This window comes from Salvelinus sp. IW2-2015, linkage group LG4q.2 (genome assembly GCF_002910315.2).
Source record: "Salvelinus sp. IW2-2015 linkage group LG4q.2, ASM291031v2, whole genome shotgun sequence".
Taxonomy (NCBI): Eukaryota; Metazoa; Chordata; class Actinopteri; order Salmoniformes; family Salmonidae; genus Salvelinus; species Salvelinus sp. IW2-2015.
Genome location: NC_036843.1, coordinates 8,633,763 through 8,661,686, shown reverse-complemented (window position 1 = coordinate 8,661,686; position 27,924 = coordinate 8,633,763). Strand labels below are relative to the sequence as shown.

Here is a 27,924-nt window from a genome sequence, read left to right as displayed (position 1 = left end):
TTTTACACTTTTAATACAATTTTATTGAAAAAAAGAGCCCAAAAAACAAGAAGAAATTCAGAAAAAGATTTGCAGAGAAAAGCTCTTATATGTACAGCATATTGCACTACATAACAAATTGTCCTTCGACAACAAAAATGAAACGCTAAAAAATAAATGAGTGCACAGTACAGTCTCGAAAACACACAGTCAATGTTTACAGAAATGCTACATTTTCACTGGGTCTCTTTTCTTGGGAGTACAGAGAGTGTGTGATAATCAAGACTTAGTTGTAACTGAGCAGTTAAAGGCATTTTCCAGGGTGTCAGTAATACATGTACAGTTCATCGGTTCCTTAGAAAGGACCATGTGTAATGCTGATGATGTCAGATATCATATGGTGTACAACACTGAAATACATTTTTTGTTTTGTTGTTGAAAACATGTTTACACCAGAACCAGTCACAAAAGGAATGTTTCAAGTTCATTTTTATACGAAAAAGCCCTTGATCTCATTGGACTCGTTAAAAAGATCCAACAAGTATTAAAAATGATTTAAAAGCCTAAAAACTGTCCGTATAAAACCTGGCCCTTTCATATGAAAAGACATTTAAAAAGTTACGAAGACAATGACCAAGGAAGGTTCTTAATACAAATAATAAAAAAAGAAACATACAAATTGAAACCTTCCTCAAAAAACTTCAAATTGAAAGAAAGTGGACTACAAAAATTCAAGACACTTACGGTTTATCCATAATATACAAAACTCACTCCTTTGAGTTCCTGTAGCCTTGCACAGTGCTGAGATAGACTTGCCATATACTATCTGCACTACACAGCTTCAGAACCCTCTCTAACAAATGATTTCTGGGCACCATGGTGGTTTGTTTCTCTTTCAAAGAAATCAAAAAATGTGCTATACAGGTTATAGCTTCGTCAATGGTCTGCTATAGTAAAGACACACTCAGCTAGTTCAGCACCTGACAGACTTGAGAGAACGATCCAGAGTACACTGTACAATAACACAGGGATAGCTCAGGGAGCCACCAGCTCTACAGACGCAAAGTACTTTCCAGTGCATGTTGATTACAAAAGAACGCTAAAGAAGACAAAAAGTACAGAACCCATAACCAATGCCCAGTGACTAAAGAAAAACGAGGCAAATTATCTGAAGGTTACTGATCCAGCTCCAAGCCATTGACCAGGAAATAGATTCTACTGCTGTCTACTGAATGGATGACGTGACGTGGCTGATTTAGATAAATGCCTTAACCGATTGGGCCCATTTCTGGAGATTATTACCCTCAGGGAAAACCAGACACAGTGCAGACAACCATCGCTCTGCACAGTCAAACAAATGTATCATACACACATCTAGAACCAAAAAAAGAAGATAAATTGCACACAAAATCTATACAGTAGAAAAGGGTGAATATACAAAAAATAAATATAAAATAAATACAAAACTGAAAACACCAAAAGTCCTAAAGGAAATGGAGGAGCAGTACACATAGATGTAGGCTACAGTAGACGGAGATAAGCAAGTTTAGAAACTGGTCAATGTGCTACAGTGAGACAGGAAGCTACGGTGACTGGCTCAGTGTTCAGGATCTGCAGGAAACAACAACAAACAACACCAACGTTCAGCTGATCTCTTACTGCCCCACATGCTTCTAACGTAGTCCCTGCCATAACAGAGTCATAGCAAGCGTAATCATCTGACCACTCTGCCTAAAGTGTACCTTTGTATCTATGGTTATGTATCAAATGCATTTCAAGTGATGCAGACAACAGAATTGGATTTAACCACTCATTTCTTTTGTCCTTCTACTCTATATGGGAAACTCTTGCTAAGAGTATTGTATTTTCCCTGGCCCTGAGACATATCTCCAGTATTCTAAATGAAGGTTTGAAATAAAGCTCTGATTATACAGACAGATGATGACACATAAGTACTGTAGGACCAAACATAACCGGGTAATACGAGCTGTGTCTAAAATATGTATACTGCTCCTTCAAAATGGACGAAAGTAAAGTAAAAAGGCAATAAAATGTACAACAAACAGCATCTTCAAGAATACATCAAACAGATTCAAATTTCAACAGTAAATACAGTCTTCCACACTACCAGTTACTTCTAATCTCAGACACTTTCTCTTGTCAATTGGATTAGCAGTGGTCATTTCTATCAAACAGTTACAACACAGGATCCGAGGACAAAGGACTAATACAAGATCACCCCACAGGTACAAAAAGTATAAAAGCCCATGTAAGAATCCTGAGAGGAGAGGAGAGGAAAGGCTGTTGTTTCACTGGTTTGTTTGCACATTATTGCATTGGAGTCCAGAATACAATTTAATATCTGACAGTGGGTTAAAAAGCACATCAGTTAGAGGGCTAAAAAACACTGGAATTTCAATGAGGCATTCAGTTAACTAGCATCACTAGTACCTCAGACTGTTGGTCCATTGGTCAGTTCCTGTGATGATATGTGAATGAAAATGAATGGAAATGTGACTGAAAACATTGTAATGTTACCATGAGAAATCAGATACAGTTAAACACCTTCATTGAATAACAGAGGTTGGTTTTGTAACCTAATCTACTCCTGACTAATGTACTATAGTGCAAACAATGTGGATCCATAGCTCCACTTGAAGGGCCTGAAAGTCTTAAGAGACTAAAATGATCAGCACACTGTTTCTTACAGTGGCTGGGGTCCAGTTTTGGGACTTATGGAATTAGTAAAAGATCCATCTGAAATAGACTATGATTGAAAATACGGTGTTCTTTCTTAGTAACTTGAAGTAATTCGTGGGATCCCCTTTGTCTCGGAAGTTGTATCTAAATTGTAAAAGTATTTTGTCTGTAATGTCTTTTTCGTTATATGTCGGACCCCAGTAAAACTAGCTGTCACCATTGGCGTCGGCTAATGGGGATCATAATAAATCGAAATCGAAATCTACCTTCACACCACAAAGTGGCACTAACCACCTTAGAAGCCACTGAGTGCTCCACCATTTTGTTCTTATTACTTTTGGTGACACAGGGAAAAACAACAATTATTGAAATCAATGCAATGAAAGTGACTGGAAGAGCAAAGAAAAATCAACATGTAATATAACAGTATTATGACAGTACACACAACCCCATTGAGGAGAAGGACGAGTTGAGGTGCAAAATGCTTTGTTCTGAGAAACTGTGCCTTTGGAAATTTGGTAAGTTGTCAAGTTTGACCGATTATTTCCTGGGAAACTTCAGAAAAGAAAACCCCATGAACCACTCTTCTTTCCCTTCTTCAGATCCCTCCATCTCTTGCTTTATTCTGCTTGGTTCATGTCAACAGTTGTTGGGTTGTGGCAGGTGACATTGACAAGGCATTCCCAGGTCCATGGAGGCCATTCAAGATGTACACATACGGAAGTGCAAACAAATTCAACAGGAATAATGACTGTACAAAATACTACATCACACAATTACCAAAACAAGGACATCATCCAGTAGAGGAATCTCATGAAACAACATGGCATCTTCTTGGAAAAAAATCTACCTTGTAAAAAAATGGTTGTCTCCGTCCTGCGGTGACCTTTTCTCTCTTCCCCCAACCGACCCATGTTAAATTTGACAGTGCCATTAGGAGTCCAGTCCCTGTGGGAGAGGGGTGGTCTGGGCTGGTCTTCTCCATCACCTCCACCCTGCTCTCCCCCTTCCAGCGATGGCCTCCTGCTCAAACAGCAGGGTGAGCAGAGCTGAGGCCAGGCGCCACCACAAGGGCCTCATATTCCTTTGGTTTCGGTGATACTGCAACAAAACAAGGGAGAAAAACAACCGAGTCAGAACAGGATGTGGACAGGATAGTCGGGAAACTGGCATAGTCAGAGACAAATGATGGCATCATTCACTTCCCAGGGTGTCCAGTTGGAGCTCTGGATGGTTGTTGGTGAGTGATGTGTGGTGATTGTCAGTGAGAGGGATCAACAGAGTAAATTGAGGAGGAGTAAGTCAAAACCAGAAACCGGAATGGCGCTGATATTTTCACAACAGTCTGTGCCTGTCCCCAGCACTACTTATTACCGCTGTCTCTTTGTGTGCAGGATTGAGAACCCTATACAGCCAGTGTAACACTAACTACCACCCCATGCCACAGACACATTCATTGCACAGCTCTTGTCTATGGAAGCCGAATCCAACAGCACATCCGGAGCAGCCTCCCTCTCTGGCTAGAGAGCCAACTGGACAGTGTGTGATTCGGAGGATAATGCTATCTCTGCCATTGAAAGGAGGAGATAAGATAATTGCACTAAATAGGATTAGGGAGCACTTGAGGAAGAGCGGAGACCTACAGAAATACATCTCAGTATGAGAGCTGAGCTTAGCTCCACAAAGTAACTCATCTACAGACGAAACAGACACTACCGGACCTGATAACACCACGGCTATTTTTAGACACACGCCATAAACTAACAAAGACCAGCAATAGGCTGGATAATACGTTTTGGCAATACACTGTAAGCACATTGCCAGTTTCAGGCAACATTATCCCATTGTATTCCAATTCCACCAAAGCGTGACTGCCGAGTTGACTTGTACCATCTTAACACGACAGCTGAGGCAGCATCTGTGTCCAACCCCAGAGATCAAGCTGTTTATAACTAGCCTGCACTCTCCATTGTGGTAAGGCCCAGGTTCTCTGCCACAGCTTAAACCGTTCAAAAGATAGAGACATATTTGTAGGAAGAAAACAGAAACGGCTCTGTTCATTACAACTGTATCTAGCGGCTACAGGAGGTGACTGACATAACCCCGGTTCTATGAACCCAGATTTTTTATTTTAGTTCCTGTCATAATTTTTTTAATTAGGCGACCCCACATAGGGTCGCAACCTTTAGCTTGGGAAATGCTGTTTTAGAGTGTTGCATAAGCTGGTACCAGGTGCAAACTGGCTCCTGCACGCTCCACACACACCAGTTTTTGTTAAAAAAAGAAAATAAACAATCTATCAGGAATCGCCATTGGCTATTTGAGGGACTACTGGGAATCTTGATCGTGCTAGTTTTGTGTTGTAGCATTTATTTGAAGCTAACTGAGGGATATTTTCGATAAGTGCATAATAACACTGTCTGCTTCATAAAGTCTTCTTCATAAATGTACATTATACGTAGCACAAATTGGACTAGTTCACCTGAAGACACTCTGAGCCCTAACAACAGCTAACATAGCAACACAGTTCTGCCTTGAGACACTCTTTCTTTAGATCTAATTACAACTACAAAGCACATTACCAAGCCCATCCATCTGTCTGTGATTACACCTGAACAGGCCAGCTCTCACAGAGGGCAAAGCCCATTACAGGCAGTTGTGACTGTCAGTAATGCTGTACAGTGTTAGTAGGCCTACAGTGAGTAATACCAGGGCAAGATACTTCCAGGCCATCTGTTAACACAATGGGCTCATATCTTTTTATCAACAAACATTGCTTAAACCGCACCTAATGATATCAATGTGTACATGATATCTGCTTCACATCCACAATGTCCTGTCCTCTAAAATCAGCAGCAGAAAGTCCCTGAGTTTGACAGTGACCTTTTCTCCTCTTCTGGTTCCTCCACCCAGCTCACCTCAGAGATGGTAGGGTGTGGGCCAGCCCTGTCGCTCACTCATGAGTCACGAGTCACACCACCAACTGTCTAATATGACTCGGTCAGGTTCTAAATTTAGCCAGTGATAGAGAACAGACACTAACCAGATGCAGAGTGTCATCACGCCAACACAACCCTAATGTGTTTTATCAGAGCCTCATGATGCTGGCTGTCTGTCTGTCCTAAGGCTCACAGAGGCACTGGCTTATAAGCTACACAGACAGGCAACGACCAGTGGCCAGAGACTCAGAGCCACACATCTCAGGACAGGAGTGGACAGCCAACAGGCAGGAGAGGACAGGAATCTAGACATCTATATCTCAACAACTGTAGAGAAAGTGAAGTGCCCTTACAGAACAGTGAGAAGATAAGGAATGGAGATCTGAGACACACACACACACACAAACATACCCTAGGGACATTCAGTGCTTGGGTTTTCAACACTCATCGAGAGCACCAGGAGGAGTCTTGGTGTAACCCAACTCTGCTCCTCGACCCGTGCAGACTGTGGCAGTCTTCCTTTCATTGTGACTGTCATTACTGCCATGTCTCAAATGGCTGCCCTCCTCATGTCATGTCAGTACTGCTCTGCTCTCGGGGCCTCTGCTCTGTCTCTCCAGCCTTCTCAGACTGAGAGCAGTTTATGTGTCAGCACCAACGCTCCACTTACACACTTAAGCACCTTACTGCCTCCCCCTGCCATGGGCCATGATGGTAGGATGATAGGGAAACGGAAGGGGTTGTTTATGAGTCAGTCAAGGAGATGGGTGTCAAACTGCGTTTGAAAGCCTTCTGATGCTCTACAATACATGATTGCAATAATCGATTGACGAGAGCGAGAAAGAAAGGGATGGAGTGAGAGACATATCATTGAAAGGTGGCAGTCCAAGTGAGAGATTGAAAGACTATCACACTCATGCTCACACATGCACGCAGACACACACTTCCTCTCATGCACACACGTGCACGCACGCACGCGCACGCGCACTGTTCTGCCAAACACCAGCAGCCTGAGGTGGGTTACCTACCTCACTGCTGAAGACTGCATTACACAACGAAAGCACAGCGCCAGGCATAACAGCCATGGGCTAAACTGGAGATCACGCATAAAAAACACACTGATCTGTTTGGGTTAGTCTGTCCAAGCATCACTCAACAGCATCCAGACAGGCAGAGAGAAACTCTCAGAGACTCAGGCCTGTACAACTCCCTGGGCTGAGTGGGCTCTGCAGACAAGAACAGTAATTCTGCCCACTCGAATGACAAGAGAGTAGTCAATAACTTCATGGACTGAAATAACACCTAACTGTTGGTTGCTATACACAGTATGTTGCCAAAGTCAATAATCCAGATCCACTATTCTCTGGGCTTAAAAAAAAAGTCACCTCAGTTGTTTTTTTCCTTAACTTGCTAGGCTTAGCAGTGTGGGAGTGTATGTGCCCTAGAGCTGTGCAGCTTCAGGATATGACATCACAGTGTTCTCACTCTGACTACTCTCACTTGTTGTTGCGTTTACCCAGTGAGTAAGGAGAGCGCAAGAGCCACTTCCTCATCCTCTGCCCTGGTCTGTCTCTGCTGTACGTCAGTCAGTGTATCGCAGCCCTGATAATATAACGCCTGCCTGACTCTGCCTTTAACTTCCTGTGTCACATCAGATGAGTCACGGTGCAGTGTGGCTCCAGGACAGCAGTCGGTGGTATTAATTTAACCTCAGCCGGAGTGTGGGAGAAAATCAGAAACACATCAGCGAATAAGAAGTCTGCTTAGTTACACCAATCTGATTACAAAAATGTAGTTTCAGAGCCCAAATAAAGCCTTGAATATCTATCTATATGAGACTGAAGAGGTCCATGCACTTCATGAAAGCGATTTTGAGGAAATTCAAGACAGTTGTCTTTAGTTGGTCAAACCCATTAGATTGGGTGTGCATTAAGTGAGTGGGCCCCTCCCGGCCCCTCCTCCAGACACACAACCCTCTTATTTGTGAGTCTCTTGTGGGTGGTGGGGGCAACTGATCTGCAGGACTGGCTGGAGACTCCCTAACCACATCTGTTCCCCCGGGCTCATGCGCCAAGCTTCGGGTTACAACATGTTTACCTAGTCCCGGCCACTTCTGCTTTTTCTCTGTGTGAGAGTGTGTTGAGTGTGTTTATGTGTGTAAGTGTGTGCCTTTAGTTTTTTTTTATGCTTGATGACTCTCTTAGTGTTTCCTTCTCCTCAAAACGTACCATTGGTGCTCTGCAGAAAGAAAATCTCAAAGATCCACAGTTCTACCACCAATACAACCAAATGTATAGTATGTCAAGCAGAGGAGGCTGGCGGGAGGAGCTATAGGAGGACAGGCTCATTGTAATGGCAGGAATGGAATAAATGGAACAGTATCAAACACACCAAATATATGGAATCCACATGTTTGACTCTGTTCCATTAATTCCATTCCAGCCATTAAAATGAGCATGTCCTCCTCTAGCTCCTCCCACCAGCCTCCACTGATGTCAAGAGAGTCACAGTCTGAGCTCTTCAACGTATTCAGCACAGTAACTAGCAATGTCACCCTGACCATAATGTCTGTGGTGGACTCCTTCATGTCCCCTGTGGCACCGTGGCAGCATAGGGAGGAAATGGGGGGAGAGAGGCAGAGACAAATAAACAGGAAGCTGGGGTGGGGGAGGGGCTGCCCTGGTTAAGCTGTGTCTTGGAGGGGTAGAACGAGAGGTCAGAACAATGGGCTAATTCATGTTCACTGGCCAAAACAAACATGGGACACTTAGACATGACTACAACGGATGCCCCTAAAGAAGCAACTTCTGGTGCTCACTCTCTCTGTAGGCCCCTGAGTACAGTAGGCCTATCCAGTGGGCTTTAGCTGTGTTGTGCAGTCAGTCACAGTGGGTATCCTCACCAGTTGAAGGTGTTCTTGGTAGAACTGGTCTCCGATGAGTTGGAGTTTCTGTCCAATGCAGACCTCCATGCTTTGTGCTGGCTGGTGAGGCTGCTGTTGAAGCCGTTCCATCCTCCCTCTCTCCCCCTGATGCTGCTCCTGAGGCCCCTGGTCTCCAACCTGCTCAAACCGCGCTGGAAAGTGCAATCGAAAGCCTGCGTTGCCTGTAGGAAAAAGGCCATAGATACTGGTCAGGTCAATTTCATAATCCCTGCAACTCATAACACTCCAAAGTTTACACACAGTAATCTTTTCAATTACCAGCGTTATCTGTAGCGTGCCAGGACAAAGAGGGCATCACTGACAGATAGCGCCACGGTGTCCTAGTAAAGGGTCAGTTATACAGGTATGGCCTGTCGTCACGTCTGCACAGGGCCAGGCTAAATAACCTGATGTGGCGCCATCTGAATGGGAAAGCAGCTGGGTACACTACACACAGGTCATAAAAGCTTCTGTGGCTAGGACTATCAGGCGCCAGGAGATGACTACAGCAGAGTTCCACTCTTACCTATTTCTCACACTGTGTTTGTTTGTGTGTGTGTGTGCGTGTGTTTGTAGGCCTCACCGTAGAAGAGTGGTCTGGGCTCCTGGTCCACCCCACAGGGCAGCATGTCGTTGGGCAGTGCCAGGGCAGGGCTGGGTGTCTGGGTGCCTCTGTCCTCGTACTTTATTTCCCTGAAGGCTGTGCGCCAGCAGTGGGAGGAGTCTGGCACAAACACATCATCCTCCTCATCATCCATTCGGCAGAAATCTGCTAAGACCTGCCTAGAGGGAGAAGAGAGAGAGAGTTAAGCATATTGCTCTGCTAAGACTTCCATTGACTACTGTATTGATATTGACAAATTGGGATCTTTCCCTTCAAATCAATGTGGATTCTAAACATGTCTGTCTCTGTACTAATGAGATGACCTCGCCTCAGGCAGGACCATAGAGAACATTTACCATTCTGTAAATGTACTTGGTCATTTGGTCAGAACAATAATTACCATTAAAGACAACCTTTCTAATCCATAATAACTACCCTTCTATAAATAAAGGCCATGCTGGCTGGTCCAGCCAGAGCAGAGCACAGTCCGTAGAGGAGATCTATGTGGAACAGAAAGCTAGCAGAGCTCTTCTCAGTCTGTGGTTGTGAAGCCCAGTGCTGATTTAGACAAATCGCTCAGCTCGTCATAGTGATCAAACCACACAGTTGGCTGTGGTTAGGAGACTCGTTGGCTAAATGTACCAAAATGGGGGGTTTGGCAGACAGGGTTGAGCGAGAGGCAGTCTCCATCTCTCTCCGACCTCAACCCAGCGGACCTGTGGCTAGCTTGGTCCCTCATACAGTCCAATGGCTTGAGACTATACCATGCAGAGTAGCCGAGACAACAAAGTCTAGACTTGCAAATATGACAAACAGGTTTAAATGACAAGTCTGACGCTTGGTCTAGAGACTTGCTCATAATGAATAGGTCTACACTTCTAATGAGATTTGTAAAATAAAAAGGGAAGAAAAAAAGTGAAAAGCTTCTCTACAACATTGCTGCAAGATCAAACTTGAGGATCCCTTCAGTACTGGCAGAGATTCATGCTAGGATTCTCCTGAGGCCCTTGGCTAGCAGAGCAGACAACAATCTCTATGTTTGGTTAATTCACAGCATCACACAGCCTTCAGCGATATGGCGGTCAAAGTGTTATCAAAATACTGCTGAAATGTAAGTAGCCTCGTGAACCCTTTTAGAACTCTCCATCAATACTGTAATACAGGGTTAGGCTACTACCACACCACTATACACTTCCAAATGAGAGTCTGCCGCAAATGGGTAATGACAGCCTTGGATGAAGAAAGACGGAGCCAGTCTCTTCTTCTCTCCTTGGATTTGTTAACATGCCAGGTTCTGAGGATGCTTTTTCATTTCTTCACCAAAAGAGATTTGCCTCAGTTTCTTTAGTGCCTATTATTCTGTGTAAAGAGGTTTGCTATGGCACCCTGTATGCATTCGCAATAAACCCTACATGCAAAACCACATAGTGCGTTGTTTTGACAAACAATACAAGAACATGGAAGTTGCACAAAAGTATATTCTGGTGGTATTTTGTTACAACTACCATTCAGTTCTCTGCCACGGACCAAAGTCTGTTCCCTCAAGTGTGTGTCAACCAGTGGCTCCCCCTGCTGTATTGGGCTCAATTAATTAGCAGATAGCCTACTATCACTCAAGACAACTCTGAACATCACCCCCACACCTACTGACAACACACACAGAACAGACCACACCCCCCGCCCAAACCCACTATCTGGAAACCTGACAAAATATTCTCTCTTTGTCAAAATGAGGTTATGGATAAGGAGTGTGGTCAAGACGGATGTGTTGAGCAAAGGACACTAAAACCATTCAGGTAACTGACATTAGTAGCCTATAGGCCGATCCTCGACTTCGGGGATGGCATTTACAAAATAGCCTCCAACACTCTACTCTGCAAACTGGATGTAGTCTATCACAGTGCCATTCGTTTTGTCACCAAAGCCCCATATACCACCCACCACTGCGACCTGTATGCTCTTGTCGGCTGGCCCTCCCTACATATTCGTCGCCAGACCCACTGGCTCCAGGTCATCTATAAGTCTTTGCTAGGTAAAGCTCGGCCTTATCTCAGCTCACTGGTCATGATAACAACACCCACACGTAGCACGCGCTCCAGCAGGTATATCTCACTGGTCATCCCCAAAGCCAACACCTCCTTTGGCTGCCTTTCCTTTCCTTTCTCTGCTGCCAATGACTGGAACGAATTGCAAAAATCGCTGAAGTTGGAAACGTATATCTCCCTCACTAACTTTAAACATCAGCTATCTGAGCAGCTAACTGATCGCTGCAGCTGTACACAGCCCATCTGTAAATAGCCCATCCAATCTACCTACCTCATCCCCATATTGTTTTTATTTACTTTTTTTGCTCTTTTGCACACCAGTATTTCTACTTGCACATCATCATCTGCACCTCTATCACTCCAGTGTTAATTTGCTGAATTGTAATTACTTTGCTACTATGGCCTATTTATTGCCTTACCTCCTCGACATTTGCACACACTGTATATAGACTTTTTTTCCTTTTTTCTATTGTGTTATTGACTGTATGTTTGTTTATTCCATGTGTAACTCCGTGTTGTTGTTTGTGTCGCACTGCTTTACTTTATCTTGGCCAGGTCGCAGTTGTAAATGAGAACTTGTTCTCAACTGGCCTACCTGGTTAATTAAATAAAGGTGAAATATATATATATATATATTTTTTTTTAAATAGGCTATGGTTCATAATAAGTCAAGAGACTCTGAGCTGTGAGATATGGGAATGACAACCGTCTCTCTCAACTGTCAAGCGTATTGCATAATTTATTGGCCGCAGATATTCTTGATCCTCTTCTTTATTGTGAGATTCGTGGCACGCTCTGATTATTTTGAAGGAACCTGTCATATCTGTCTTATTACACTTGCTAATTAATTTGTTTAAAAAACATGCAAATTATTCAGCAAATTTGAACGAATTAGACTATATAAACTAAAACACAGATGTGTTATTTCCCAACTTGAGTACTTGGGAAAATTGCTTGTTTGTTTAGAGTTTGAGTAAAACCATTAAAGACACTGGAAATGCCGACACGGTGCCGACAGACCTAAACTCTACAGAGAGGGAATGCCAATTCGACACGCACACAAAATAAAAAAAAGACTATGTTATGTGGATGGCCACGATTGTTTTGCCATATCACATCAACACGCAACTACCGTTAAGTCAATTGTCAAAGATCCATATAATGTTCTATATCGGTGAGAAATATCCACACATAATGAATAGGAATAGTCCCAGCGACTATACCGGGGGTGGTGTGAGAGACAATGTAGCGCGACTCAATGGTACAATGTCCAAAATTTTACAGCGCAGGCAGACCAGCAAAACAAAGATACAATAAAAAACAACAGGTGAATGACACTGTTCAATCTTATTTGATACATTATGACCCGGAACTCACCACAAGATATGTCCTTCGATGATATTACCGGTGTATAGACAAATGTGGTCTCTGTTCACTGTAAACCCAAGAGGATTTAGTCCGTATCACTCCACCGCAACTTTGATTCTGTGAGACAAATCGCAACAAGCTGATTTCATTTCACAGGCATCAGCTACAAAATCTCTCCGCCCTCAAATACTGGGCGTGAACATAAAAAATAAGTAAATAAAGTGGTCTTAAAGAAACAGCAGTATGCAGGCGATGTTTAATTGTGTTACCATAGAGTGTCTTTGGCATTACAACGTGAGTAGTGTATGGCCCTTTAAGAGCTCTTTAGCATTTTTTCTCATAACCAATCAGAGGGTTTGTTTTGATCCTGCTTCCAAATCGTGTATCCAGACACGTGGATGGGAAATTCCCTCGTGCGTGAGACAGCTTTGGTTTGTCGCTTACACTCAGCTGACTGAATTGCCATCAATGAAAGTAAGAACAAGTGAGCACAAATGGTTTATAGCCTAGTACTGTATATTCGATATAATACAATTAATGTCAGTGATATTATGAATTAGAATTTTTACTACTAAAACTGTAATGACTGGGTTGCTACGCTATGCCCACACAATCTTTTTGCTATGACTAGACACGTTTCTAAACAGATGTAGACCTAATACCAACAGTATGTGGCAAAATGTTATGTTCATATTTAGGATGACATTGTTGTGTTTGTTCTAGATAGACATGCATTTGGCAATAAAATGTAATTAGAGAGGGTGCCCAATCAATAATACATATTTTGACCAATGGGTGAAATAGTATGTTAATTGTGTAGATAACCTCTAAGAAAGTCCAAACCTCATGTCTCTATCATAATCCGTTCAAAAGTTATTGGAGTTTTTACCCTTGTAGGATGGCCAAAATTAGGGTGACTAAATCAATGGAGGCCAGAGAAAAAAATAATGAGAAATTGCGAGAATGAAGGATACCTGACAGGCTTTCCCGTTGATCTCCTCATCTTTCTTCCCGAACCCGCAGGGCATAAAACAATATAGACGTAAGATAGATATCGATTGTGAGACATGACATGTAGTATTTTCACATTTTAGTATCCGCTTTTCATATTAATGCGAAATTCCTGTTATTTTTCAAAGATTTCTCAAAAACAAGTGTATCTCTATGAAATGCCAATGGACTACTGAGTGCTTTTTATTTTAAAAGATTAAGATGGGCAAAAGAACACAGAAACTGGACAGAGGAACTCTGCCTAGAAGGCCAGCATCCCGGAGTCGCCTCTTCACTGTTGATGTTGAGACTGGTGTTTAACAAAATTGCAAATGAGATTTCTAATGACCAATTAGCTTTTGAAAATGATAAACTTAGATTAGCTAACACAAGGTGCCATTGGAACACAGGAGTGATGGTTGCTGATAATGGGCCTCTGTACACCTATGTTGATATGTGTACGGCTTAAAGTGGTCCTATGGACAGATGCTCCAATCTCCGCAGTGGAGCTTTGCAGCTCCTTCAGGGTTATCTTTGGTTTCTTTGTTGTCTTTCTGATTAATGCCCTCCTTGCCTGGTCCATGAGTTTTGGTGGGCGGCCCTATCTTGGCAGGTTTGTTGTGGTGCCATATTCTTTAAATTTTTTAATAATGGATTTAATGGTGACCCATGGGATGTTCAAAGTTTCTGATATGTTTTTATAACCCAACCCTGATCTGTACTTCTCCACAACTTTGTCCCTGACCTGTTTGGATAGCTCCTTGGTCTTCATGGTGCCGCTTGCTTGGTGGTGCCCCTTGCTTAGTTGTGTTGCAGACTCTGGGGCCTTTCGGAGCAGGTGTATATATACTGAGATCATGTGACAGATCATGTGACACTTAGATTGCACACAGGTGGACTTTATTTAACTAATTATGTGACTTCTGAAGGTAATTGGTTGCACCAGATCTTATTTAGGAGCTTCATAGCAAAGAGGGTGAATACATATGTACGCACCACTTTTCCATTTTAAAAATTTTAGAATTTTTTAAACAAGTTATTTTTTAAATTTCACTTCACTAATTTGGACTATTTTGTTTATGTCCATTACATGAAATCCAAATAAAAATCACATTTTAAATTACAGGTTGTAATGCAACAAAATAGGAAAAACACCAAGGGGGTGAATACTTTTGCAAGGCACTGTATTGCACTTCAAACAAGAAACACACAAATTAAATTGTACAACTGGCATCTAAACCCTGACCTTTCTTGCCTTCCTTGATGCAAAGTCATCAATTACATCATCATAAGAAATCTGCCCAGCAATTGCATGGTTAATACTGATGACAGCAAGGCCAATAAGGCGTTCCTGTGACATGGTGGAGCTCAGGTAGGATTTGATGAGCTTCAGCTTTGAAAAGCTCCTCTCTGCTTCAGCTACGGTCACTGGAAGAGTAAGACAAATTCTGAGAGCAGTCCACAAATTTGGATACATTTCTGAGAGTCCCCTTTCGTGTATAAATATCAGCAGCTCAAGCAGGGTCATGGTCTTCGATGGCAAGTCAGGCAAGTTCTTCAGTTCCTGTGCAAGCTCTCTGCCATCCAAGTCTGAGWGTTCTTTATAGTGCAGTGTCACACTAACAGCCTCACATTGTTCTGTCAGCTCCTCATTTGAGAGACTTTGGAAGGTTGACAGCACTCCTAACTTCTCTCCCACATTTTCCAATGTGGAAAATCTTTCCTGAAATCCCTTACCTCAATCAGTGCCTCCCTCACCACTGCTGCCTGATACCTCGGTGGCTCGACTCTCTTAACTTTAATCTCCCACCTTGGCTCAGTCCACATCTTCAAAGTGATGTCCACATGTTTTTTTTTCAGGATGGCCCATCCCTATGTGGAGCCTGAGAACAAGGTGTACAGTTTGTGTAAGATGCCAAAGTAACCTGTGGAATCGACAGAGCTTTTAGCAGCATCAGGCACAACCAGGTTCAATGTGTGAGCCCCACATGGCACAAATAGAGCTCTTGGATTCATTTCATGGAGTCTGGCTTGGACACCTTTGTTTTTGCCTCTCATGTTGGCCCCATTATCATATCTGCCAAATGTTGGCCCGTGGATTCTTCTGCCTCCAAAAACCCCATAAAATGTTCCTTTATGTGGGGCTCCTCCTTCAGTGACAATTCTAATCACAACTGACAACTGTTTAGTGTGGCTGACATCTGAGATGCAATCTAGAATGATAGAGAATAATTTTGCCAGCTTGATGTCACTCACCATTATTGAAATTACATTGCTTCTCAACAAATCAATGAGTTCATTCTGTATTTGCTGGCCAAGGTAGCTGGTGGTGTGACTCGAGGTCCATTTTTGGACACGGTTAAGGTGCTCTTTCATGACTGGATCAAATTGTGCCATCAGTTCAACCTCTTTGAGGACATTTCCATTTGATGGAGAGTACAGTGTTTCTGTGTGTCCCCTTAAGGCCAGATTTCTAATTGCCAGAGACTGCACCACAGCAGTCAGACGTGTCAACAACTCTCTCCATCTTATCCTCTCAGCCTCCATAAGTGCCATCTCATGCTTATCAATTGCTTCCTCTTTTTTGATCCTCATTGCCAGTTCTTTCCATGTTTTCATGCAGTTTTGGTGTTCTGGGCTGCTGTCGTGTGAAGTCAGCAAAGAACTTGCATGTTTCCAATCTGTCAGTCCTGAGTTTGCTAAATAAATTTTCTTCTTAGAAAAGAGTTTGCAGCAGAAGCAGAAGAGGCTGTTGTTTCTTTCAGAATACACCAACCAACTTCTAGGGATTTTTTCACCACTCACCAAGGTCTTCCTAAAATACTGGTGGTGGCAACTTCTCCATCACTTGGTCCTCTGCAAACTAGTTGTGTCCGAATTCTGTCAGTCAGAACTGAAGGCCAGTCAGCAGGGGTCTGTAGACAGTGGTTCATCCTCAGCAGCAGGATTTGGTGGGGATGCTGCTACAGACATTTCTAAAGGAGAGCACATGAGCATTAGTTTACACACATTATTCACAGCCTTTATAGTGGTGTAACATCCCACATACATACCCAGTAATAATTAAATCATCATTGTTACCTACACTATGGAAACTTAAAACTTTGCAGAAGGGAAATTATATATTTTGTTTATGTAATGCATGGGTGCACACATAAACACATGTGCCCCCCCCCCCCCCCACACACGGGCGTGTGCATACAAACACACCTGAAGAATCATGCTGGGGAGAAGTGGAAGCAAATGGTTCTTCATCTTCATCCTCAGGCTCAGACAACATTTGTGAAAACACCTGTGTGGCTGAGGAGGTGGATGGCTCCTCATCCCGAGGCTCTGAGATCATTTTGAAGAGGCCTGTGTGGCTGAGGAGGTAGATGGCTCCTCATCCCGAGGCTCTGAGATCATTTCTGAAGAGGCCTGTGTGGCTGAGGAGGTAGATGGCTCCTCATCCTGGCCAGTGCCAGAGGGTGCTCCAAAATATTTTAGAAGTGCCCCTGAATTTGCATTAAAATACAGTATATGAGTCTGACACCCTAAATATATTTGTTGCACAATTAAATATACATGTCATTATGCACAATTTATCAAACTTTCAGAATAGGAACCAAATGAGCCATACAACCTCATTGGCTAATTCTAGGCATTATACACCCCAAAAGACTCAATATATCACAAAAAATACAAAATATCAGCATAATATAGACGTCTTCTAAGTTAGCCTACAGCATTGGAAATTCCCCTTACTGAGCTCAGGACCTAGTCAGGACCTAGTTAACCCAATGAAAGTTAACCAAATCAATAATGTGCTAGTTAGGTTGTAATCGTTTTGCTGCAGGCTACACACATTATCATGATGAAACTGTGAAATTATATCCAATGTTATGTAAACTAGTTGAACAGAAAACTGAATATTGTCGCCCTATGTGTAATAGCATAACAGCATAGCAAGCAACATAGCAACATAGGCTAACAAACATAAGTATTATACTAGCCTATTTCATTACATGCATAATATTATACCCATAAAGAGAGGACATAGCTGCAAACCTTTATTTATTTATTTATTATTTATTTAAAAAACACAAGGAAGGGGTAACATTAAAGTATTAGAACATGAAGGACAAACAATATAGCAATACAGCATCAAGACACTATCAAACATGTATCAGTCTTTCCGCAACAGAGCCTGCATACCTTTATCTTTTGCGTGTTTCTCCTCTTATTATTTCCTCATTTTCCTAAACTGGACACCTGATGGCTTAGACCTTTTCATATCCATTTGTGTTGATTTGGCACTCGAGCATCAATACATTACCCATCCCCCAACACTGTCAACCAAGAGTCAAGACTGAACCAATTCACCTTGGTGGTGTGCAGACTGGTTTTATATTATTCTTAACGATTTCGCCCATACCTACATACGCCATTGGGTGGAGTACTGCAGATATGGTTGTCCTTCTGGAAGGTTCTCCTATCTCCGGAGAGAAACTCTGGAGTTCTGTCAGAGTGACCATCTGGTTCTTGGTCACCTCCCTGACCAAGGCCCTTTTCCCCCGATTGCTCAGTTTGGCCGGGCAGCCAGCTATAGGAAGAGTCTTGGTGGTTCCAAACTTTTTAAGAATGATGGAAGCCACTGGGTTCTTAGGGACCTTCAATGAGGCAGAAATGTTTTGGTACCCTTCCCCAGAGCTGTGCCTCGACACAATCCTGTCTAATAGCTCTACGGACAATTCCTTCGACCTCATGGCTTGGTTTTTGCTCAGACATGCGCTGTCAACTATGGGACCTTATATAGACAGGTGTGTGCCTTTCCAAATCATGTCCAATCAAGTTTTCGAAACATGTCATGGATGATCAATGGAAGCAGGATGCACCAGAGCTCAATTTTGAGTCTCACAGCAAAGGGTATGAATACTAATGTAAATAAGGTATTTCTGCTTTTATTTTATATACACTTGCCAAAATGTAAAAAAAACGGTTTTCACTTTGTCATTATGGGGTATTGTGTGTAGATTGATGAGGGGGAAAATACATTTTAGAATAACGCTATAACGTAACAAAATGTGGAGAAAGTGAAGTGGTCTGAATACTTTCCAAATGCACTGTATATATATATATTTGTAAATATATACAGTACCAGTCAAAAATTTGGACACATCTACTCATTTAAGGGTTTTTCTTTATTTTACTATTTTCTACATTGTAGAATAATAGTGAAGACATCAAAACTATGAAATAGTTTTTTTTTTAGATTCTTTTGAGATTCTTCAAAGTAGCCACCCTTTGTCTTAATGACAGCTTTGCACACTCTTGGCATTCTCTCAACCAGCTTCATGAGGAATGCTTTTCCAACAGTTTTGAAGGAGTTCCCACACATGCTGAGCACTTTTGGCTGCTTTTCCCTCACTCAGCGGTCCAACTCATCCAAACCATCTCAATTGGGTTGAGGTCGGGTGATTGTGGAGGCCAGGTCATCTGATGCAGCACCATCACTCTCCTTCTTGGTCAAATAGCCCCTACACAGCCTGGAGGTGTGTTTTGGATCATTGTCGTGTTGAAAAACAAATGATAGTCCCACTAAGCACAAACCAGATTGGATGGCGTATCACTGCAGAATGCTGTGGTAGCCATGCTGATTAAGTGTACCTTGAATTCTAAATGAATCACTTGACAGTGTCACCAGCATAGCACCCACACACCGTCACACCTCCTCCTCCATGCTTCACGGTGGGAACCACACATGCAGAGATCATCCGTTCACCTACTCTGTGTATCACAAAGACACGGCGGTTGGAACAAAAAAAATCCAATTTGGACTCATCAGATCATTTTTCTTGGCCCAAGCAAGTCTCTTCTTATTAGTGGTGTCCTTTAGTAGTGGTTTCTTTGCAGCAATTTGACCACGAATGCCTGATTCATGCAGTCTCCTCTGAACAGCTGATGTTGAGATGTGTCTGTTACTTGAACTCTGTGATGCAATCTGATGTGCAGTTAACTATAATGAACTTATCCTCTGCAGCAGAGGTAACTCTGGGTCTTCCTTTCCTGTGGCAGCCCTCATGAGAACTAGTTTCATCATAGTGCTTGATGGTTGTTGTGACTGCACTTGAAGAAACTTTCAAAATTCTTTAATTTTTCCAGATTGACTGACTTTCATGTCTTGAAGTAATGATGGACTGTCGCTTCTCTGCTTTTCTGAGCTGTTCTTGACATAATATGGATTTGGTCATCAACCAAATAGTGCCATCTTCTGTATACCACTCCTACCTTGTCCCAACACAACTGATTGGCTCAAACGCATTAAGAAGGAAAGAAATCCCACAAATGAACTTTTAACAAGTCACACCTGTTAATTGAAATGCATTCCAGGTAGCAGAAGGGTGAGACTGAAAACAAACAAAAGATAAACATTGTAAAATATACTGTGTCTGTAAAATGTATATAGTATGTATAAGCTGGAAGTAGAAGCATATGTGTTGTTGTCCATTAGCTTACTCCAATTAGGGGAGGGGTGGTATGTTTTAAATATACAGTACCAGTCAAAAGTTTGGATACATGTCACGTTCCTGACCTGTTTTCCCTTGTTTTTGTATTTGTTTAGTATGGTCAGGGCGTGAGTTGGGGTGGGCATTCTATGTTGTGTGTCTAGTTTGTCTGTTTCTGTGTTCAGCCTAATATGGTTCTCAATCAGAGGCAGCTGTCAATCGTTGTCCCTGATTGAGAATCATATATAGGTGGCTTGTTTTGTGTTGGGGATTGTGGGTGGTTGTTTCCTGTCTCTGTGTTTGTGGTCTGCACCAGATAGGACTGTCTCGGTTTTCACGTTTGTTGTTTTGTATTGTTGTAAGTGTTCACAGTTCGTTATATTAAACATGTTGAACACTAACTGCGCTGCATTTTGGTCCACTCCTTCATCCCAGGAAGAAAGCCGTTACAGAACACCCACCTAAGCGGACCTAGCAGCAGCAGCAGGAGAGAGGCTGCACTATTTGGAGGAATGGACATGCGAGGACGAATTAGACGGCAAAGGACCCTGGGCAGAGCCAGGGGAATATCGCCACCAAAGAAGAGCTGGAGGCAGCGAAGGCGGAGAGGCGCTATTATGAGGCGCTAGCACGGCAGCGGGCTGGAGGCCCGAGAGGCAGCCCCAAAAATGTATTGGGGGGGGGGGGGAACACGGGAGTGTGGCAGAGTCAGGAGTCAGACCTGAGCCAACTCCTCTGCTTACCGTAAGGAGCCGGTCAGGGCGGAATTGGAGGTGAGCGACACAGAGACAGTGAAGGAGTTAATGGGAAATTTGGAGGAGAGAGTTATGAGGGAGGTGCTGTTTTGGTGCATGAGGCACGACATCCGCCGACTGAACGTGTCGGAGAGTTGATGTCACCGGGAACAGCTCTCCATACTCGTCCTGAGGTGCGTGCTAGCCGTCTGGTTAAGACTGTGCCAGCCTCACGCACAGGCCTCCTGTGCGCCTCCTAGCCTGCACGTCCTCTGCCAGCTCGGCGCTACAGCTCTCCAGCCGGGCTTCCAGTGGAGAGAGAGGGCGTCGTACCGGGCAGGCACCGTGTTATGCGGTGGAGCGCACGGTGTCCGGTGCGTGTGCTTAGCCCAGTGCGCAACATCTCAGCTCCCCACATCTGCCGGGCTAGGGTGAAGATCCAGCCAGGCGGATGGTGCCAGCCCTGCTCTCAAGACCTCCAGTGCGCCTTCACGGTCCGGTCTGTCCAGTACACCAGTGCCTACACCACGCACCAAGCCTCCTGTGGTCTCCAGAGTCCTGTACGCACTGTTCTTCTCCCCGCACTTGCCCTGAGGTGCGTGCCCTCAGCCCGGTACACACAGTTCCGGTACCAGCACCAGCCAATAGTGCACCTCGAGATTCCAGTGTGCCCTGTTCCTGCTTCCCGCACTAGCTTGAGGTGCGTGTCTCCAGTCCGGTACCACCAGTTCCGGCACCACGCACCAGGCCTACTGTGCGCTCAGCAGGTCAGAGTCGGCCGTCTGTCCAACGCCGCCTGTACTGCTCGTCTGCTCAACGCCGCCTGCACTGCTTGCCTGCCCAGAGCCGTCTGAGCCGCCTGCCTGCCCAGAGCCGTCTGAGCCATCCGTCTGCCAGCGCCGTCTGAGCTGCCTGCCTGCTCAGCGCCGTCTGAGCTGCTGCCTGCCCAGCGCCATCTGAGCCATCCGTCTGCCCAGCACACTCTGAGCCATCCGTCTGCCCAGCGCCATCTGAGCCATCGTCTGCCCAGCGCCATTTGAGCCATCCGTCTGCCCAGCGCCATCTGAGCCATCCGTCTGCCAGCGCCATCTGAGCCATCCGTCTGTCCCGAGCCATTAGAGCCGCCCGTCTGTCCCGAGCCGTCAGAGCCGTCGTCAGTCAGGAGCTGCCGGAGCCGCCAGCCAGTCAGGAGCGGAGCGCGCACCAGTCAGGAGCTGCCGGAGCCGCCGCAGTAGGAGCTGCCGGAGCCGCCAGCCAGTCAGGAGTGCCGGAGCCGCCAGCCAGTCAAGGGAGCTGCCGGAGCCGCCAGCCAGTCAGGAGCCGCCAGCCAGTCAGGAGCCGCCAGAGCCGCCAGCCAGTCAGGAGCTGCCAAGCCGCCAGCCAGTCAGTGAGCTGCCAGAGCCGCCACCAGTCAGGAGCTGCGAGCGCCAGCCAGTCAGGAGCTGCCAGAGCCGCAAGCCAGTCAGGAGCTGCAGAGCCGAGCCAGTCAGGAGCTGCCAGAGCCGCCAGCCAGTCAGGAGCTGCAGACGCGCAGCAGTCAGAGCTGCCAGAGCGCCAGCCATCAGGACAACACGTTTGTTGTTTTGTTGTAAGGTGTTTCACAGTTCGTTATATTAAACATGTTGAACACTAACTGCGCTGCATTTTGGTCCACTCCTTCATCCCAGGAAGAAAGCCGTTACAATACACCTACTCATTCAAGGCTTTTTCTTTATTTTTATTATTTTCTACATTGTACATTATATTGTATGACATCAAAACTCTAAAACAATACATATGGAATCATGTAGTAACCAAAAAAGGGTTAAACAAATCAAAATATGTTTTATATTTGAGATTCCTCAAAGTAGCCACCATTTGCCTTGATGACATCTTTGCACACTCTTGGCATTCTCTCAACCAGCTTCATGAGGTAGTCACCTCCACTCAACCCCTCCAATCTATCTCTGAACACCATCCAGTTTTGATTTCAATTTGCCATATATTTTTCAACTTTGCTTTGATGTTTCACAAAAGTTCTGATCCTTTCTATTCTCATAGTTTCTACAGATGTAAATGAAAGATAATCATTTTTGCTAAGAATATTATTATATTCAAATCCCCATAATAGTGCTATTTGCAGTTAGCTCCAGGTAAATGTTCCAATACTTCAGCTGTTCCTGAACCTGCAAACAAAAACAAGCTACATATGGACAGTACCAAAACAAATGATCTAATGATTCTGTCTCTTCGCAGCAAAATCTGCAGAGATGGTTGTATCCCCCATATATATAACATTCTATTGATTCCCAGAATTTTGTATAATAATTTAAATGGAAAAACTCTACGTTTTGAATATGGTTTCGTTTTGTGTATCATGGAATCCGTACATTAAATATCTATTCTACTCTTGTAGGATGACCAAAATTAGGGTGACTAAATCAAAAGAATAAATAAGGAAAATTGCACAGCATTGCGTCAGCTGGGCTGGTTGCTGTGCGAGAATGAAGGCTAGCTGACAGGCTCACTTTCCTGTTGAATTTGTCATCTTTCTTCCCGAACCCGCAGAAGATAAAACAATATAGACATAAGATAGATACAGTTGAAGTGGGAAGTTTACATACACCTTAGCCAAATACATTTAAACGCAGTTTTTCACAATTCCTGACATTTAATCCTAGTAAAAATTCCCTGTCTTAGGTCAGTTAGGAACACCACTTTATTTTAAGAATGTGAAATGTCAGAATAATAGTAGAGAGAATGATTTATTTCAGCTTTTATTTATTTCATCACATTCCCAGTGGGTCAGAAGTTTACATACACTCAATTACTATTTGGTAGCATTGCCTTTAAATTGTTGAACTTGTATCACACGTTTCGTGTAGGCCTCACAAGCTTCCCACAATAAGTTGGGTGAATTTTGGCCCATTCCTCCTGACAGAGCTGGTGTAACTGAGTCAGGTTTGTAGGCCTCCTTGCTCACACACGCTTTTTCAGTTCTGCACACAAATGTTCTTTAGGATTGGGTCAGGGCTTTGTGATGGCCAGTCCAATACCTTGACTTTGTTGTCCTTAAGCCATTTTGCCACAACTTTGGAAGTATGCTTGGGATCATTGTCCATTTGGAAGACCCATTTGTGATCAAGCTTTAACTTCCTGACTGATGTCTTGAGATGTTGCTTCAATATATCCACATAATTTTCCTCCTCATGATGCCATCTGTTTTTGTGAAGTGCACCAGTCCCTCCTGCAGCAAAGCACCCACCACATGATGCTGCCACCCCCGTGCTTCACGGTTGGGATGGTGTTCTTTGGCTTGCAAGCCTCCCCCTTTTTCCTCCAACATAACGATGGTCATTATGGCCAAACAGTTCTATTTCTGTTTTCAATCAGACCAGAGGACATTTCTCCAAAAAGTACGATCTTTGTCCCCATGTGCAGTTGCAAACCGTAGTCTGGCTTTTTTACGGCGGTTTTGGAGCAGTGGCTTCTTCCTTGCTGATCAGCCTTTCAGGTTGTGTCGATGTAGGACTCATTTTACTGTGGATATGGATACTTTTGTACCTGTTTCCTCCAGCATCTTCACAAGGTCCTTTGCTGTTGTTCTGGGATTGATCTGCACTTTTCGAACCAAGTACGTTCAATAATCTGTGAAATAATCTGTCTGTAAACAATTGTTGGAAATGACCACCACAACATGTAAAATCCACAACATTTAAAATCCTCAAAAGTAGTTGCTCTGTCAACAAAGCTCGGTGCTTATTATTGGATGTATTAGGTTACAAAAAAACTACTTTTTGGATATACTGTTAATGAAATGTTATAGAAAGACCCCACTGAATGATTCAGAACATGAATAATCATATATGTCTTGGTAAAATGCATTTTATAACATAAGGAAGTGACATTTCATCACCAAAGCGCATGTCCACCCTATCTGGGTGGAGTGGGTGGACAACCTACATTTGATTATAACCCCCCCAACCCTTAGATCAGGGGTTCCCAAACTTTTCACTTGGGGCCCCCTTCCTGCACCCGACCTGCGGGTGTGCACAACATCTATTTCTATGGGCAGAAGCACTGTTCATGACACAAACTGTTCACATCCCTCTTTTGCAGATTTAAAGCTTATTTCTGCAGTTCTACACATTTTGTCATGGGGTGCAAAGATAATGTGGCAGTTTAAATGTTCTTGCAATTCTATACATTTTGCCATTTCTAACGTGTGATGTGATGTTTGAGTGACTAAAACACCAAAACAAAAAATTGTTATCTGACATGGGCTAGTTGATCTGGTCATTTCTTACACGTTATAAATATCTCTCTACGGTATGCAATGACTAACATGACAAGAGGAACTGATGATGCACTACCCAATTTTCGAAATTGCGCCTTGTGCATTCTACTATTACAACTTTCAAGAGTAAGTTTAAAGCCAAACTGAGTTCCCCGGCCGACCTCCCCTCTCTCTCTCCCATAGGGGGTGCGCCCCACAGTTTGGGAAGCACTGCCTTAGATCTTCTGCCTTAATTGGACTAAACAGCTGAAAAGCTGGGCTGTTTCACACATAAGCTATCCTTGTGTGCTATTATTGTATCACCCATAGGCCTGCCATTGAATTTGGTAATGTGTTGAGAGTCCCTGTCTCTCTGACAAGGCACACTGGGACTGGGATTATGACAAAACATATCACCTCAGCCTGTCATGTTACCTTTGTTTGACACTATTATGGCTCATTTGGATGCAGTGAGTATTGAGTCCTGGGCTCAGTTCAGTTTGCAGGGCAGGGCTGGCCACGGCAGGTGCTGGTTGTTATGATCTGCCTCCCCTTCTCCCCTCAGGGTTATCACTGATCAATAAACACTTGGACAGCTGGGGCAGAGGGTGACCCTGCATTCTCTCACAGAACAAGACAATCACCCTGCCCCCAACTCCTCTAGCTCCCACCCCTATCAACTGTGATGTCCCAGTAGTGAGCTGTGTGAGAAGTCGCAGTTCCCTCGTTTCTCTGTCCACCTTCAATGGGGTAGGACTTTCTGCCTGGATTGCTCCCATTTGCAGTGTATCCAAGGATCTGGAGATGTTCCGTGGAAAAGAGGATGGTTTCTCTCTCAGTGTGATATTGGACATTGGATCACTCTCGCATGAGCGACCACTGAAAAAAACTAAGCTGAGAGGAGAGGAAACTTTCATTATGGCAGCATGCTTTGTACATAAAAAAAACAGGAGCTTTCAATTAATCACTTTCAAGTTTATTGGAGAGCGAAAATAATCAATTTCCTGTAGTAATTACTACAGAGTAGGTCATCATTGGCCCCTGCAAACCTAGCGGAAGTAGAATAATAAGCCATAAGAAAATATAAACATTTCTTTTTTAAATTGTATTTCACCTTTATTTAAACAGGTAGGCTAGTTGAGAACAAGTTCTCATTTACAACTGCGACCTGGCCAAGATAAAGCAAAGCAGTTCGACACATACAACAACACAGAGTTACACATGGAATAAACAAACATACAGTCAATAATACAATAGAAAAAAGTCGATGTGCAGATGTGCAGAAGATGAATGTGCAAGTAGAGATACTGGGGTGCATAGGAGCAAGATAAATAAATAAATACAGTATGGGGATGAGGTAGTTGGATGGGCTATTTATAGATGGGCTATGTACAGGTGCAGTGATCTGTAAGCTGTTCTGACAGCTGGTGCTTATAGCTAGTGAGGGAGATATGAGTCTCCAGCTTCAGTGATTTTTGCAGTTTGTTCCAGTCATTGGCAGCAGAGAACTGGAAGGAAAGGCAGCCAAAGGAAGAATTGGCTTTGGGGGTGACCAGTGAGATATACCTGCTGGAGCGCGTGCTACGGGTGGGTGCTGCTATGGTGATCAGTGAGCTGAGATAATGCGGAGCTTTACTTAGCAGAGACTTGTAGATGACCTGGAGCCAGTGGGTTTGGCGGCGAGTATGATGCGAGGGACAGCCAACGAGACCGTACAGGTCGCAGTGGTGAGTAGTATATGGGGCTTTGGGGACAAAACTGATGGCACTGTGATAAACTGCATCCAGTTTGTTGAGTAGAGTGTTGGAGACTATTTTGTAAATGACATCGCCGAAGTTGAGGATCTGTACGATGGTCAGTTTTACGAGGGTATGTTTGGCAGCATGAGAGAGGGATGCTTTGTTGCGAAATAGGAAGCCGATTCTAGATGTAATTTTGGATTGGAGATGCTGAATGTGAGTCAGGAAGGAGAGTTTACAGTCTAACCAGACACCTAGGTATTTGTAGTTGTCCATATATTCTAAGTCAGAACCGTCCAGTAGTGATGCTGGACGGGCGGGCGGATGCGGGCAGCGATCGGTTGAAGAGCATGCATAGATAGATCATAATTAGAGCAGTAAAAATAATGTTTTGTCATACCCTCCAGCTTTATCTTGCATTTAAGAGCATTTGGAGGCCACGGAATGAGTGTTGTATGGCATTGAAGCTCGTCTGGAGGTTTGTTAACACAGTGTCCAAAGAAGGGCTAGAGGTCTACAGAATGTTGTCGTCTGCGTAGAGGTGGATCAGATAATCACCAGCAGCAAGAGCGACATCATTGATGTATACAGAGAAGAGAGTCGGCCCGAGAATTGAACCCTGTGGCACCCCCATAGAGACTGCCAGAGGTCTGGACAACAGGCCCTCCAATTTGAAACACTGAACTCTATCAGAGAAGTAGTTGGTGAACCAGGCGAGGCAATCATTTGAGAAACCAAGGCTGTTGAGTCTGCCGATAAGAATGTTCTGATTGAAAGAGTCGAAAGCCTTGGCCAGGTCGATGAATACGGCTGCACAGTAATGTCTCTTATCGATGGCGGTTATGATATTGTTTAGGACCTTGAGCGTGGCTGAGGTGCACCCATGACCAGCTCTGAAACCAGATTGAATAGCAGAGAAGGTAAGGTGGGATTCGAAATCTGTTTGTTAACTTGGCTTTCGAAGACCTTAGAAAGGCAGGGTAGGATAGATATACAGTGGGGAGAACAAGTATTTGATACACTGCCGATTTTGCAGGTTTTCCTACTTACAAAGCATGTAGAGGTCTGTAATTTTTATCATAGGTACACTTCAACTGTGAGAGACGGAATCTAAAACAAAAATCCAGAAAATCACATTGTATGATTTTTAAATAATTAATTTG

General features: G+C 43.8%; 1 protein-coding gene and 1 long non-coding RNA gene across 3 annotated transcripts; both read right to left on the bottom strand.

Moving 5' to 3' along the window:
- LOC111963241 (bcl-2-modifying factor-like) lies at positions 1-12,724 on the bottom strand. 2 transcript variants are annotated; one of them, XM_023986549.2, is made up of 4 exons: positions 12,568-12,724; positions 9,125-9,320; positions 8,521-8,723; positions 1-3,780 (listed from the first exon to the last, which is right to left on the bottom strand). In XM_023986549.2, exons 2-4 carry the CDS (start codon positions 9,297-9,299, stop codon positions 3,664-3,666), a joined length of 495 nt encoding a protein of 164 aa, XP_023842317.1. In that variant the 5' UTR covers positions 9,300-9,320; positions 12,568-12,724; the 3' UTR covers positions 1-3,663. The 2 variants fall into 2 exon arrangements, with proteins under 2 accessions (XP_023842317.1, XP_023842316.1); XM_023986548.2 differs by having other exon boundaries at positions 9,125-9,324; positions 12,568-12,721.
- LOC139027660 (uncharacterized) lies at positions 1-27,924 on the bottom strand. Its single transcript, XR_011479779.1, has 2 exons — positions 27,757-27,924; positions 1-1,866 (listed from the first exon to the last, which is right to left on the bottom strand). It is a non-coding gene; the product is annotated as an uncharacterized lncRNA (long non-coding RNA).

Excerpts from the sequence above, each read along its gene's own strand:
- LOC111963241 (XM_023986549.2), bottom strand. The coding sequence starts at position 9,299 with ATGGATGATGAGGAGGATGATGTGTTTGTGCCAGACTCCTCCCACTGC. Across the intron at positions 8,724-9,124 it reads GCCCAGACCACTCTTCTACG|GCAACGCAGGCTTTCGATTG; the intron begins GTGAGGCCTACA and ends TTTTTCCTACAG. Across the intron at positions 3,781-8,520 it reads ACCAAGAACACCTTCAACTG|TATCACCGAAACCAAAGGAA; the intron begins GTGAGGATACCC and ends GTTTTGTTGCAG.